The sequence below is a fragment of the Typopeltis vanoorti genome, chromosome 20, assembly GCF_054136105.1.
Source record: "Typopeltis vanoorti isolate ZY-2024b chromosome 20, IOZ_Tvanoo_1.0, whole genome shotgun sequence".
Classification (NCBI taxonomy): domain Eukaryota; kingdom Metazoa; phylum Arthropoda; class Arachnida; order Uropygi; family Thelyphonidae; genus Typopeltis; species Typopeltis vanoorti.
Window position 1 is genome coordinate 9,922,185 of NC_143568.1, and position 14,404 is coordinate 9,936,588.

Genomic DNA, 14,404 nt, shown 5'->3' on the forward strand with positions numbered 1-14,404 from the left:
CTTTGAAGGCTATGTGGAAGTCTCCTCTCAGTTATATAGCTTTAACCTTAAGTGCCCCCACTTAATTTTAATATTTTGAAAACCACTTTTCTCTTGACACCTTGTCAGATGCCTTACCCACATCTATAGAACTTCCATACAGATTGCTGTTATATTCCCATGATTTAACTATTTGTCTTAAAGTGAAAATGTGATCTTGAAAATTGCTATTTGGTCTGAACCCACCTTATTCTTTCCAAGTTTCTCTTACACTTTTTCCTAGCCTCTTCTCAAGTATGCTTGCACAAATCTTTCCTGAAACTCAGTAGGAAAATTGCTCTGCAATTCTCACATTGAATTTTATTTCCTTTTCAAAGATGAGTACTATGAAAGCTCTAAATCAATCAACTGCAATTAAACCTTCTGACATACCTTCTGAATTATGCAATTTTAATCCTTGTCTGTATTGGTTTAATGCCATTGGCTGATCTAATATAATAATATATCAGTGTTTCATCACAAAATATGTCCAGTGTTATGTTACTTGATAAGATTAGGTGTTGGACATTATTCATAACTTATTTTAAAGGTATTACAACACCAAACAAACTAAATTATAAAAAGATGTTTATTAACTGGCTTATATTTTACTGGATTTCAAACCAGCATTTTCAGAGCAAACAACATGTTACTGTCATCCTAAGATCAACACCTACACAACTGTAATATACAACATTTTGTATATTACATTTTGCACATGCTACTTCTTATTATTATTATTTGGCACTACAGCCCCATGTAGGGCCATGGCCTCCCATTTTTGGGTTTCGTAACTCACTATGAGGTGGGGTCATTACCCCCTCCCCCCATGCTCAACCATGTGTAACTGTCTGTGAAGCGTTGTGTTCTTAAGACCAGTTTGCCTGCTTTGTGGGAGGAAAAACCCTGCAGTCCATGCCCAAGACCGTCTAACTTGGCTATGTCTGAGAAAGATCCTTAAGCTTCTCACGTCAGCAACGAGAATTGAACGCAGGACATTCCTTTCCCAAGCATATGGTTGCAGGGTGGTTAACCACTTGGCTAACCGAATGGACTTTATACAACATTTATTATTATATTTTTATTTATTTATTTTTCAGCCTATTTTTCTACCCACTACAGGGTGAAGGCCTCTCCCATTGTGGGAGGTTTTGGGTCTACTGCTCCCATGGTGACCCAGTCCATATTGGGAGAGGACATAACAAACATCCATGCCTATGTGGGATTCGAACCCACAGCCTGTTGGCTGGGAAGCAGATATGCTAACCACTCGGCCAGCCAGGCCGGCTTTATACAACATTATCGAGTACAGTGTTCATCAGACACTGAAAACTCATAGCTGAATTTCTGGCCCCTTGAGGAAGCCGACAGAGTTGGTATTTTTGCCATCAAGTGGTAAAGGCAAAAAACTATCTGTCCTCATTTCTAAGAGGTATCTGGAAATAGCCAGAGTTCAAGTCCAATTTTGAAAAGTATTTTGCTCCCTCTAGACTAGTCAGGAGCTCTTCTATGTTACATAGAGGAAAATCAATGGGCTTAGTGACCTTATTAATCTCATGCAGATCTAATATAAATCTGAGACTTCCATCAGGTTTTTCTACCAACAAAAAAGGGCTATTCCATCTGGAATTAGACTTCTATGATCCCAGCTCTTTCATAATCATTCAGAAGGATCTGAAGTCTATCTAGATATTTAAGGGGAGTTTTGTACTGCTTAGTGTAGATAGGCGTTTCTGAAGTGATTTCAATGGAATGCTCTACTTTGTTTGTGCAGGTCAATGAGCTAATATCTTCAGTGAATGTTTGGGGATATTTTTGGAAAATTGATAGAATGAATTTCCTTATTTCTGCTCTATCAGTTTTTGATTCTGCTAAATTAATAGCTTCGTGCAACAATTTTCTTTTCTTATCACTTAATCCGTCTTCAAGGTTTAAGGTTTCAATCTCCATCTTGTTACATAGTTCCCTTTTATTGTCTTCATTGTACATTGATTGATAACTCACGCCACACAAGTAAATGGGTTCAGAGGCAAAGTCACACATGAATTTATTTTTCTCTAGGAAATCAAGTCCTAGTATGATCTGGTCATTCGTGTCAGCAACTTCTGGAAGGATAATGAGTTCATGTGAGAACTCTACTGGAAAACAAGGTATGGAAATTTCAGCATTTATTTTTCTTGTGGCAATCAGTTCAATTTTAGCAATTCCCGTGATTTTTAGTGGTTTCTGAATTAGGGTGATGCTAGGTATATATGGGCTGATATATGGGCTCCAGTATCTAAAAGAATATTGCATGGAATCCTTCCAATCAGACCTTGCACAAGAGTTAAAGGTAACTTACCATTCTCTTTGGCCATTGTCACACTTTGCATTCTATGGGAATTGTTGTCTAGTGAACCTGGTTTGTTACTCAAGGTGGTACAGTTATCTACATTGACTTCCTCATTCTTAATCTCTTTCCTTTTTTCACAGTTTGGAAAGTATTCAAGAATTGGTAAAGGTGTAAGTTGACCATTACAGTCCTGCAGTGATTGTCTCATGGAGTATATTTGTTGCATTTCCTCCAATATTTTCTCTCTTTCTTTGGCCAGACTATAACATGCTTCTAAACTGACAGCCTTTTTTTTGTAAATGACCTCTCTTAAATTTTTATGCAATCCAGTTGAAATTGTTGAAATACAATCCAATCTAAGTGAGGTTTTTCTGTAGGGGACACCTTCATAGATTTAGCAATGTTCACCAATCTGTTAAAATAATTAGTCACATCTTCTTTATCATCTTGCATGCATTCGTGGAGCTCTATAAGGGTTCGAAGGTAGCACTTAGTATGGAAAAATCTAGAGATTAGTTCATCCTTAAATTTCTTGTATTCTAATGTTTCCTTAAGAATAGGGGATGAATTAAAATATGTTCTAGCCTTGCCTATTAATTTACTTCTGAGTAAAATTAACAGTTGAAAATCCGTCCAATTTGCTATTTCTCTAAGTTTTTCAACATAAGTAAAAAAAAAGACAGTACATCATTTGATTCTTCACCTGAAAACCGAGGAAAAACTTGTGGGTTTACTGTACGAAAAAATTCACTATCTTCCATTTTAGAACTTGATGAAACTGCTATATTAATCTATTAATAATAACTTTAAAAAAAAATAGAATCCTAAAATAATTTCTCTGTTTGCCTGATTCTAGTTTACAACCAATTCACTTAATTTATCTTTAAATTCTCCTTACTATTACAAAATCTAATACTTAATATTACAATCTTTATTAGTGAATTCAAATCCTGTTGACTGCTGCACCATTTTGTTGGATCCTACTTCTTCTAAATCTTTACCTTGGATCCGACATGTTAATCACTATGATGTTCTTAAACAACTGATAAGTTGTAAGTTGATTTCTAATACAAATAAAGAGAAAATTTATATTTATAGACTGTGCCACTCTATATCTGAATTAGTTCAAGAATTGAAGAAAAATCAACCTTCAACTATCTCTCCTTAAAATATATACTGGCCAAGTATATTTGACTTACTTAATTTACCCGCATTGGTTCGAATATTTTATGAATGGTGCAGTAAAAGAGATTCAGGCAAAATAGGCAAAATACAACTTGAGATAAACAAAAACAAGCATTTAATTTTAAAATCACAAATTATACACTTAAGATCAAAATACTAAATAAGTTATTATGAACACTTCAGCCTTTCTGATAATAAAGTCATGCAAACTCAGACAATGGTAATTCTGTTATCTGTAATACAGTCTTCTCACAGTTCTTTAAGTTCTAAATACAATAAAATCGCAGTAACACCACTTTATAAGCAAACACCTTTAAATTTACACTTCAGCTAATTTCTGAAATAGTTACTGTTAGTACAGGGAAATTCTAGGATGAAACTCCCACACTTCTCTTTATAGGAATATTAATTCATGCGTATTAATGGTTGGAATAATTTTACCGATGATCTTCTATCTTCATCTACTTATACATTTACACTTTTTACAACTGTAAACACTTTAAACAGTAAACGGCACTCATTAAATAAATTCTTCTAAGAAATAACTGAATTAATCATCCGTCACAATACACATAAACAAACGTTGTTGCATAAAGTACTACTGATCACTCATGAAATAAGGCAATACACAATAATTCCTTAACTTTAGGTTTTATATGCACAGTTGTTCATTCCTCCGCCATTCGATTAATTCTTTAGGCACTATAATTCTAAGCACAGCTAACGGTAAACTTCAATTTTTACAGCCTCTACTATTCTAGTAACTCCGTGCTTTATTTCAAGATTCTGTGTGCCCTTGACAGGTCAGCCCTGAAATTAAATCTCAACTCAAGTAATTGCTAGTCTATTCGTAATCACTTAGCTATCTTCCGTAGCTTTATTTGTTATTCCGAAACTTATAAGCTAACCGCTTCTCGACTAGTAGACTTTATTTAGCTGCTTGAGTGACTTGCCGACTTGCCATTATCGCACTGTGATTTTCGAATGCCGAATGCTCCGATTCCAACCTAATGCCAATCCCTCTCTAATAAATCTCTAATGCTCCCCCCCCCCTTTCCCAGCATTCCTCGCTTTTTATATCCGTTTTTCCCGCCTAAATTCTTCTCGTGATCTCTTTAACTAATTCCTTTTTAGTAAACTTTCAGCTTTCTCCCCACGTTCTGTTCCAAAAACGTGCTCGTTCACTTACATACGTTTCCATGACAACAAAACAAAATATAATAAAATTGAGCTATTACATAACGTTAAACTTTACAAACAGGAATAAATAGAGAATATTTACATTTCAAATAATGTGCAGTTAAATTATCAAATACAAGTTCTTATAATATTAACATAGTAATAATTAAAATAGCTTAATAATATTTAATACAGTCTTTTCATTATTAATACATATATCTTGATTAAATAATTAAATATTACATAAAATTAAAGGTAGTTATATGAGTATTAAATTCTAAATAAATGATTTACATTAAATAATATTTACAGAAGTCTTGCTTGGTATATGGAATATTATGTTAAATGTGAATGAAAAAAAAAACAAAAATATACAAAACAATTTCATTCACAGTTTAACACTAGCAGAGAAGGAAAAAACACAAGCTGGGTATAAAGTGTCAAAAGACCGATTGACACTTCTAAAATTGAAGCCACTGTTGGTGTACAGAGCGGAAAACCCAAGAGCTCTTAAGGGCTTTACAAAGAACGATTTACCTGTTCATTGGCATTCGAATAAAAAAGTGTGGGTGACTCGTTCAATTTTCGAAGACTGGTTTAAAACTTGTTTTTGCCCTGAAGTTAAAAGCTATTGTAAAAAGAATGATATTCCTTTCAAAATTTTGCTTTTATTAGACAATGTGCCAGGCCATCCAACTCTATTGACTGACTTAGATGAAAATGTCAAGATTCATTTTTTCCCTCCAAACACAACATCAATTCTGCAGCCGATAGATCAAGGCATTATCTCCACTTTCAAGGCTTACTATTTAAGAAAAACTTTTGCTCAAGCTATTAAAGCTGCAGCAGAAGGACTTTGAGCGAATTTTGGAAGAAATTTAACATAAAAGATGCCATTCAAAATATTTATGAATCTTGGCAAGAGGTGACTCAAAGCAACATGAGAGCCGTATGGCATAATATCTTGCCGCAATGTTCAAAGGACTTTGTTGCCTTTGCAACACAGAAAGAGGAAATCTCAACAGAAATTGTGCAGATGGGCAAAGATCTTGGGTTTACAAGTTCAGATTGTAACAATGTGAACGAATGTATTGATTCTCATTCAAATGATCTGGATGATGAAACCCTTTTGGAGTTGGAACAACAACGAGCCTATGAAGCAGAAGAAGACGAAGATGACCCCATTGATGTCATGGTCGAAGAATTTTCCTTTGTTGACCTTTCAACTTTTGTGAGAAAAATCAACGAAGCTTCCGACTTTCTCATAAATGCCGACCCGAATTTGGAAAGAAGCATCAAAGTGAGACAAAGTCTCAGTAATGCCATCAAATGCTACAGAGATCTAGTACTTGAAGAGAAAAAGAAGACAAGGATGGTTCAACAAACACTAAAAGACTACTTTAGTAAAAAGTAAATTACTGTATGCTAAAATTGAAGCAATATTTGTTTTGTTTTCTACAACTTTTATATCAGTTTAAAAGAATTTTATTTGTTAATGTAGTTAATAAAAATATTTTTTTTTCATTTTTAAACATTTTTATTATCCTAAATTTTTGTAATAAACAAATTAAATTGAAAACCTTTATAAATAGACCTCGAACAACGTAGTTTTGCATAGCACAGACGCTTCTTGGAACGAATTAACCGCGCTATGCAAGGTATTCCTGTATTTATTATGTAATAATCAATCAAAGTTTTAGAGATATAATTATGAAACTCACCCGGTGAAATGCTAAATGTTTTTCATGCCAATTTGTTTGTTTCCAATGTTCTGGAGAATTCTAAAATAAAAACAAACAAATTAATTAATTAATTTAAAAAAAAATAAAAACTATAGTATTAGAATATATTTGAATGTAATTCATGAACCAAATGTTAAAAAATTTTGGAAAAAAAAAAGTTGACTGGTTGTGAAGCTATAGTTTTTCTGGGACTGCCTTCCCACCTTTTGGAGAACCAAATCTTGAATAATGGTTGGAGATTTTTTTACAGAACTAGGGATGAAAGTCTTCATTCCTAGAATAATTATTTCTGTTATTCAGTCACAGCAAGTGTCTGGATTAGGAGACCATCAACAGTAATTAGACCAAGAAGGGATGGAATAAAAGTCACATAGGTCATTCTATTCTGCACCACTATAGTGGAGAACCAAGTGAAAAATGTAAATATATGCCATATTCATATTCAGAATTTCACATTCCACATAAATGGTTTTCTTTTTTTTTTCTTACTTTACAGTATGTTTTTTCACTTTTCTTCAGAAAGGCATCCTAATGGATATAAGGCTGAAGTTATTAATATATGGCAGTTAATAACAAACACACACATACAAAAAATTACAAATTAATTTTTGTAAAGCTGATAATCCATGGTAATCGTACATGTCATAGCTATATAGTGGTAACTCTGGTTTGTGACCACTCTGCTATGTGATATCCATGTTTATCATTTCATTAATTTACCATTTTACAAATCACATTCTCTTCTCTGCTGTTCACTGGTTATCAAATACTGATGTTTATTGTGACTTTCTAAACCAAACGTAAAGATTACAAGCATTTATAAGTACTGTAGATTTTTGATATTTGTGTGCCATGTTATTATGTGATATCATAGTGCATACGTGTACTTTACTTGCCATATGTTAAAAATCTGGCTGTTTGTTTTTCCTTTCTAAAAGAATGCAGTAAGCCACAAATTATGGTGTGTGTGTGTGTGTGTGTGTGTGTGTGTGTGTAGATAGATATTGCTGATTTTCACCATTTGTGCATTACAAAAAAATAAAAGAAATATCCTGTTTCTTAGTAGAAACATCCATTTCTACTATAGGCATAAAGTTGTGCAAATTCATCATTATGATTAATTTGTTCAGGCCATGTATTTTTCAAGTATTCAATATGCATATATTTATTATTCATTCTTAACAGTCACCACGTCTCTGAACATTTTTCATGCAATTCAATTTCTAACCAATATGTACATTTGTGTTTTGCCTTCTATAATGTTTGACTCTATGCAATATTCATATTCAGAATTTCACATTTTAAACAAAAAAGTAAGGATTCTCTTTTTTTTCTTCCCTTACATTTCGTTTTTCTATTATTTATGCTTACATACACACACATACTTGATATCCTTTTGACTCAGTTAACAGGCATCCTCATTATATATTCTCTCTCCAGAAATAATGTTTTTTGAATACTGTGCACACTCTGTTCCAAGAAAGTTGAAAAAAAGATGGTTTGCAGGATCAGCTGTGTCATGGATCAGAAAATCATGATTGGCAAGGAGAAGCAAAAAGTCTTTGATTTTTAAGTTGCAAGAAGACTTAACAGAAATCTTTTAAAACTTGTTTCTAGCTAAGTTATAGTTATCTGATGAACAGGTTAGTTACTACTAACCTGTTTTTGTGTGCTTTGCCAATGCTAATGACTCTCAAAAATACAAACTTCATATGACTGCCAAAAAACTCTGTGTTGAGCATTCGTAAAAATGAAGTCTCTTCCTGTGCTTGGAAATGAAACATTTCCATTAGCAAGCTTTAATAATGCAATAGTATATTAATAAAATATATTATAAATGAATAAATAAAATATATCTGAACCATTTGTACATTAAAATTATTCCATTTAAGAATTTTTTATTATTATTATTACAATTCTAACATTAAGATGATTTAAAGAGAGTTGTCTGTTTTACAACACTGAAAATCTAAAAGCATTTTATTCATTGTAGATTTTTTGGGCCATTATGGGCTAGTGATTGCACAATATAAAGCCTCTCCCAGTCAAGTCATCACCACCTTCTCATGGTAATGGCCTTTTCCCCACAAACGGGACTATGGTGGGGCAAGTATTGCTGCCTTAAATGCATATCTTCCCTAGATGTGAGGAAATGCCAACTAGACCTCTAGGTGGTAGATCTTTTTCATCACCTGGTGAAACACCACCATCCTTCTTTTAAGGAGGTCTGAAGTGGTTTCTGCTATATTTCATCCCTAGATTAGGGACCCCAGTTTCAGTCCCTCCTGTCTTCTCATGTGAAGTTTAGGTGATGGCCTCACTGGACCATCACCTGAATGGCTCCCAGTTATTATCCCTAATAACTGGCTCCCTAATTGAAAATGATAATTTTCAATTAGGGAGCCAGTCTCTGCTCCATTTCAGGGTACAGCAGTAAAACAGTTTTCTGCAGTCTGGCCACCAGATAGTGCATGGAATTGAACCCGATGGTAACACATCTGTTGAATGCTTCCTGATCAGTTGGCAAATAATCGTGCTATTGCTAACCTTGCCTAGATGGAGACTGGGTCAATGGTATGCAAGGGACACTGTCTGAGGCCACACTTGGACTGGAGTTTGGGTGCTCGCTGTATGTGAGTTATGGTCACAAGCTCCTCACTCCAGCTGTATAACCCCCCCCCTCCCATCTCTTTGATTTCTGAATCAACCACCCTACACATGAAAGTCAATCATAAAAATGCTAGAGTTTTAACTGCAGTTAGGATATCTCTGATAGGATTGCCAGATTATTCACTGGCTGTTAATGTGTATCATGGTAGATGGCTTTCTCTCATCCAATTTTCCCATCAACACTGGAATGTCTAAGGGTTCTGTGCTCTCACCCATGCTCTTCCTCCTTTACATCACTGATCTCCTTTTCTTCAAATCCTATTCATAGCTTTGCCAACAGCACTCTTCATCATTCGATAAACTCTGCAGATTTCTTATGTTACATGCCTCAAGATCTTCCATAACCAGTGACTTGAACACTGATCTCTTCAACATCCTGAAATGCAGTGAAGAAACTTAGTAAATTTCAAAGCCAAAAAAAACTCGAGCCTGTCTTATTAACCACAAGAAAAATCCTACCTCATCCCCTCTCATTTTTGATAAGTCCCAGTTTTCTTTCAAGATCAATTCTTTCTTCATGGGTTGACTGCATATCCAGTTTATCCTGGTATAAACATATGAACTAACATAGCCTCATCAGCCTCTGAAAAGCATGGTGTTCTTATCTGTTATAAACATTACTTCTCCTCTCAACTCCTAACACTCTATAAGTTTCAGAACCATCCAAGTTTAGAGTACCGTTCCCACATTGAGGTGAGACATCCATGACCTCTCTAAGAATTCTTGATGATATTCATAAGGGGACAATCCACTTAATAGATGACCCTTCCTTCACTTTATCATCTGTTTCAGCATTATGCCTTTTCTATAGGTACTTTCATGGGCATTGTTCCTCTGGATTGGCTGCTACCATTCATTCACTTTCTTCTAACCACAGAAGAAATAGAGCAGCCACTGGACAACACCTATACATGTCCGGCTTCAAACACACCAAACTAACTTCTCATCAGTTTCCTTCATTCCATCTACCTCTATTCTTTGGAACAATCCCCCCCATACTGTTTTTCTTAACAAATACAACCTCCCACTCTTTAAGAAACATATCAACAGTCTATATTTTTTCTCTTTAATCACTTACACATGGCACTGTGTGTTATAGGTCTTGTGACCTTTCATGTGTGGGGTCAACACACACACACACATTAAAAAAATAAAATAAATTGTGTGCATGTGTGTGTATACAGCACTAAGTGTATTCATTTCTCCTTTCTTTCTCTAAAAATGTTTCAAATGATATAATATGCTAATTGCAGCATTAATACAGTTCTGTGGATGCTTAGAAATCTGCTAACACCATCTGAAAATTTTCATTTCAGTACTTTAGATTCTATCAGTGTTCTCCACACATAAAACCACCTACTTTCCTTGTCACCAATCAAAAGTAACTTGAAATTCACATTTCTAATAACAGATTGAACTGTTTGTTCTTAATTATGATTAGGGTAGAAGCAAGAGGACTTCTGATTTTGAAGCTGCAAGTAGACTTAATAGAAATCATTAAACAAAGGAATGAATCCTGCTATTTCCAGTGATGCTTGTTCTCCCCCCACCCTCCCTCTCTCTCTCTCTGAAAAAGAACACAGTAAGCAGTGGATTCATTAGCTTGATGCAGATTATACAGCCAGGGAAAGAAAAACATACTTATGTTCTCTGCACTATTCATGTTGCATGTCTGCCATCAAGCATCACTGGTAAAATTATCATTACATTACTTAAAATATCATTACAGAGAGGAACAGAGTATTTAAGAAATCTTACTTATTTTAAAGAGAAACTCCAAGAAGGTCTTGCCAAATATATCATAATGATAGCAATAAATGCTAACCAGTTTACTTGCTTGGAATAGAATTTAGTTGGCATGGATAATATTTGATACAGAAGATGGCACAGAGAAATTTGAAGGCTTTCAAGAAAAAGATTTGCTGAAAGGAAACACAGGAGTTACTAACACTAATCCACCACTGAGCCAAAAAGAGGAGAGTGTGGCAGATGAGTGAAGAAACAGAAGATAAAAGTGTACCATTAGGAAACAGCACAAAACTATTTAGAAAAATGTGTTATGTTGCAGCATTATAATATCACACAATTCTCCTCTTGCTATCTTTATATACGACCAGGGAAATCCTTGGAGATAAAACAATTACAGTATTAGTATAAACTCCAATGCAAGGAAGTAAAGCATATGCACTAACAACATGAGAACACTTGAGGTGAGGACAAAATGCTTCTGATGACATACATTTAATAGCAAATATACATATTGAAGTAATAACGTTTCAGAGAAAGCTACTGCATCTGTGATCAAAACCATTTGTTAACTATTTCTAATAAAGCTGATGTACAAGGAATACCAGTCACACTAAATTAATTCTTACCAAATATTCTTGTCTGAAATCTGACAAATCTGAAAACAAACCCCAACTCAACATCACCAGAGTTAAAGATTGGTACTATCAATGTAAGAAGCCTGAATGGCAAAGAAATGAAGCTAGCTGAGGAATTAGATAAGTACCAGATCGACATAATAGGGGTGACTGAAACAAAAAAGACCAAAACTGGTGAGATCTTTCTGAGCAATAAATACAAAATGTTATATTCAGGCAATGACAATCAAGAAGGAGTAGCCATAGTATTCAACACAAAATACGAGGCTAATCTTCTTGAATGGCAGTCGTCTCAAGTAGAGTAATGTGGGCAAATATGAGAATGGGGAACTGGACAATGAGACTTATTTGTGCCTATGGTCCCAGAGAAGGTTCTACTAAGGTAGAAGTGGAGGAATTTTTTGAGGCTTTAGAAAAAGCAACTGACACAATGAAAAAGGAAAAGTTGGTCCTTGTTGGGGAGCTAAATAGCAGAGTAGGAAATGATTGTCAGACATACAAAAATATGTTGGAAAAATTTGGAGAAAAGAGCAAAGCTAATAATAATGGCAAATACCTCTTGGATTTCTGCTCAGAACATGGACTGGTTATTACTAACACCATGTTCCAACATAAAAATGTACACAAATTCACATGGAGAGAAGAGGCTAGGAATAAGAAAAGTCTCATTGACTATGTTATTGTTGATAGTGATGTTTTCTCCCTGGTGCAGGACACCAGAGTGTACAGAGGATTTGAAATTGGAAGTGATCACTATTTAGTCTTGAGCAGGATAAAACTGAATTTCATACTGAAAAGAATAACATGTAAGAAAGTTTTAAAGCGAATAAAAGTTGAGCAGCTCTCAGATGTGAACTGTAGACTAAAATACAGAAAGATTATTGAAGAAAAAATGAAAGAGTTTGAGAACAGGAATCAAACCTTGGAGATTCAGTGGCAAACTCTAAAGAAAACATTGATTGATTCTGCCAGAGAGGCATGTGGTGAGGTTGTCTGCAAGGATAAAAAATTCAGAACTCCCTGGTGGACACAGGAAGTTAAAGAGGCAGTGAAGGAAAAGAAGAAAGCATATCAAAAGTTCCTGTCAAATAAGTCAGCTTGTGCTCTTAGATAATATAGAGAAAAATGCAAGAATGCTAAAAACTGTGTAAAACTAGCTAAACAAAAGTCATGGGAGGACTTTGGCAAGAATATAGAAAATAAATATCCAGAAGGTGGCAAAATATTCTGGAGGTCGTTGAAAAAGCTTAGGAATGGAGGAAAGAGTGCTGTAAAAGGAGTTAGAGATGATAAAGGTGACACAAAAACTGGAGAAAAAGATATCCTTGAAGTATGGAATAATTACTTTGAAAAACTGCTAAATGAAACAAGCAGTGATGAGAGCACAGTGGTAAAAAACACTGACCAGGCATGCAGGCAGGAATACATATCCTTACTTGAAGTAGAAAAAGCCATCAAAGGCTTGAAATGTGGAAAGGCAGCTGGAGTAGATCATATTCGACCAGAAATGCTGAAGTATGGTGGTATAAGAGTCTTACAGTGGCTGCACTGCATAGTTCAGAAAGCCTGGACAGAGGGATGAATTCCCGAGGATTAGAGTAGAGCTCTCATAGTACCCATATATAAAAAGGGAAATAAAACTGAATGTGAGAATTACAGAGGTATCTCCCTACTGAGTGTTCCTGGCAAGATCTATGCAAGTATACTTGAGAAACGGTTGAGAAGAATTGTGGAAGAAAAGCTTGGTGAAGAACAAGCTGGATTCAGGCCAAACAGAGGCTGTCAGGATAACATATTCACTTTACGACAAATAGTCGAGAAAGCATGGGAATATAACAAAGATCTGTATATAAGTTTTGTCGATTTGGAAAAGGCATATGATAAGGTGCCAAGAGAAAAGCTATTCAATACGCTACAGTTATATGGTGTCAATGGGGCATGATATCAAGCAATACTCAGTCTTTATTTGAGTTGTAAGTCAGCAGTTAGAATTGAAGGAAGTACAGGAAGATGGTTTAATGTTAAATCTGGTGTGAGACAAGGATGTACATTATCCCCTCTGTTATTCATTATCTATATGGATCACATTATGAAGGAAAGTGGTATTAAACATGATATCAAAATTGGAGATGTTAATGTCAGCTCTTTGCTTTATGCGGATGATGTTATACTTCTAAATAAATCTGCTACAAGTCTGCAAGATTCTCTGACTAAATTGAATAGCTGTTGTAATAGATATGGTATGAAGGTCAGCAATAAAAAGACAAAGACAATGAAAATAGGCAGAATCATTGAAAATGTCAACTGTGTTGTGAATGGAGAACCTGTGGAACAAGTAAAACATTTCAGCTACTTAGGAACGATTTTTAGTGTAGATGATAAATTAAATATAGAAATAGACAACAGAATTAGCAAAGCTGGTATGGTGGGAAGTCAATTGAATAAATTCATATGGAATAAGAGAGAAATTAGTTGGAACACTAAATTAGCTGTATAAACGATAGTGTTCAAACCAGTTTTAACTTATGGATCTGAGAGCTGGGTCAGAAGTAAAACACTTGACCAAAGACTAGAGACCGCAGATATGAGAGTCCTGAGAAAGATTATAGGCGTGAACAGATGGTATCAATGGCAATATCATATTAAAAAAGAGGATATTAGGAAAGAACTTGACATTGTCAGCATCCAGGAATGTGCCAGCAGAGCTAATCTCAGGTGGTATGGTCACCTAAATAGAATGGGCGAGGAAAGATTAGCAAAGCAAGTGTTCTCTGCCAGGTTGGCAGCAAAACGACCCAGAGGAAGACCAAGATATAGGTGGATTGATACGGTACAAAGTGCCTTAAATGATAGAAATATAAGATCTGATAATGATAATATTGGAGTCTTGACAA

At 34.9% G+C, this 14,404-nt stretch overlaps 1 protein-coding gene across 1 annotated transcript in view; it reads right to left on the minus strand.

Moving 5' to 3' along the window:
* The window catches only part of MED23 (mediator complex subunit 23), a 435,475-nt gene that overhangs the window by 117,914 nt on the left and 303,157 nt on the right, over positions 1 to 14,404 (minus strand). Inside the window, exon 24 of the mRNA XM_090410280.1 lies at positions 6,436 to 6,495. Coding sequence (XP_090266406.1) covers positions 6,436 to 6,495 — 60 coding nt within the window. The remainder of the gene's footprint in view (positions 1 to 6,435; positions 6,496 to 14,404) is intronic.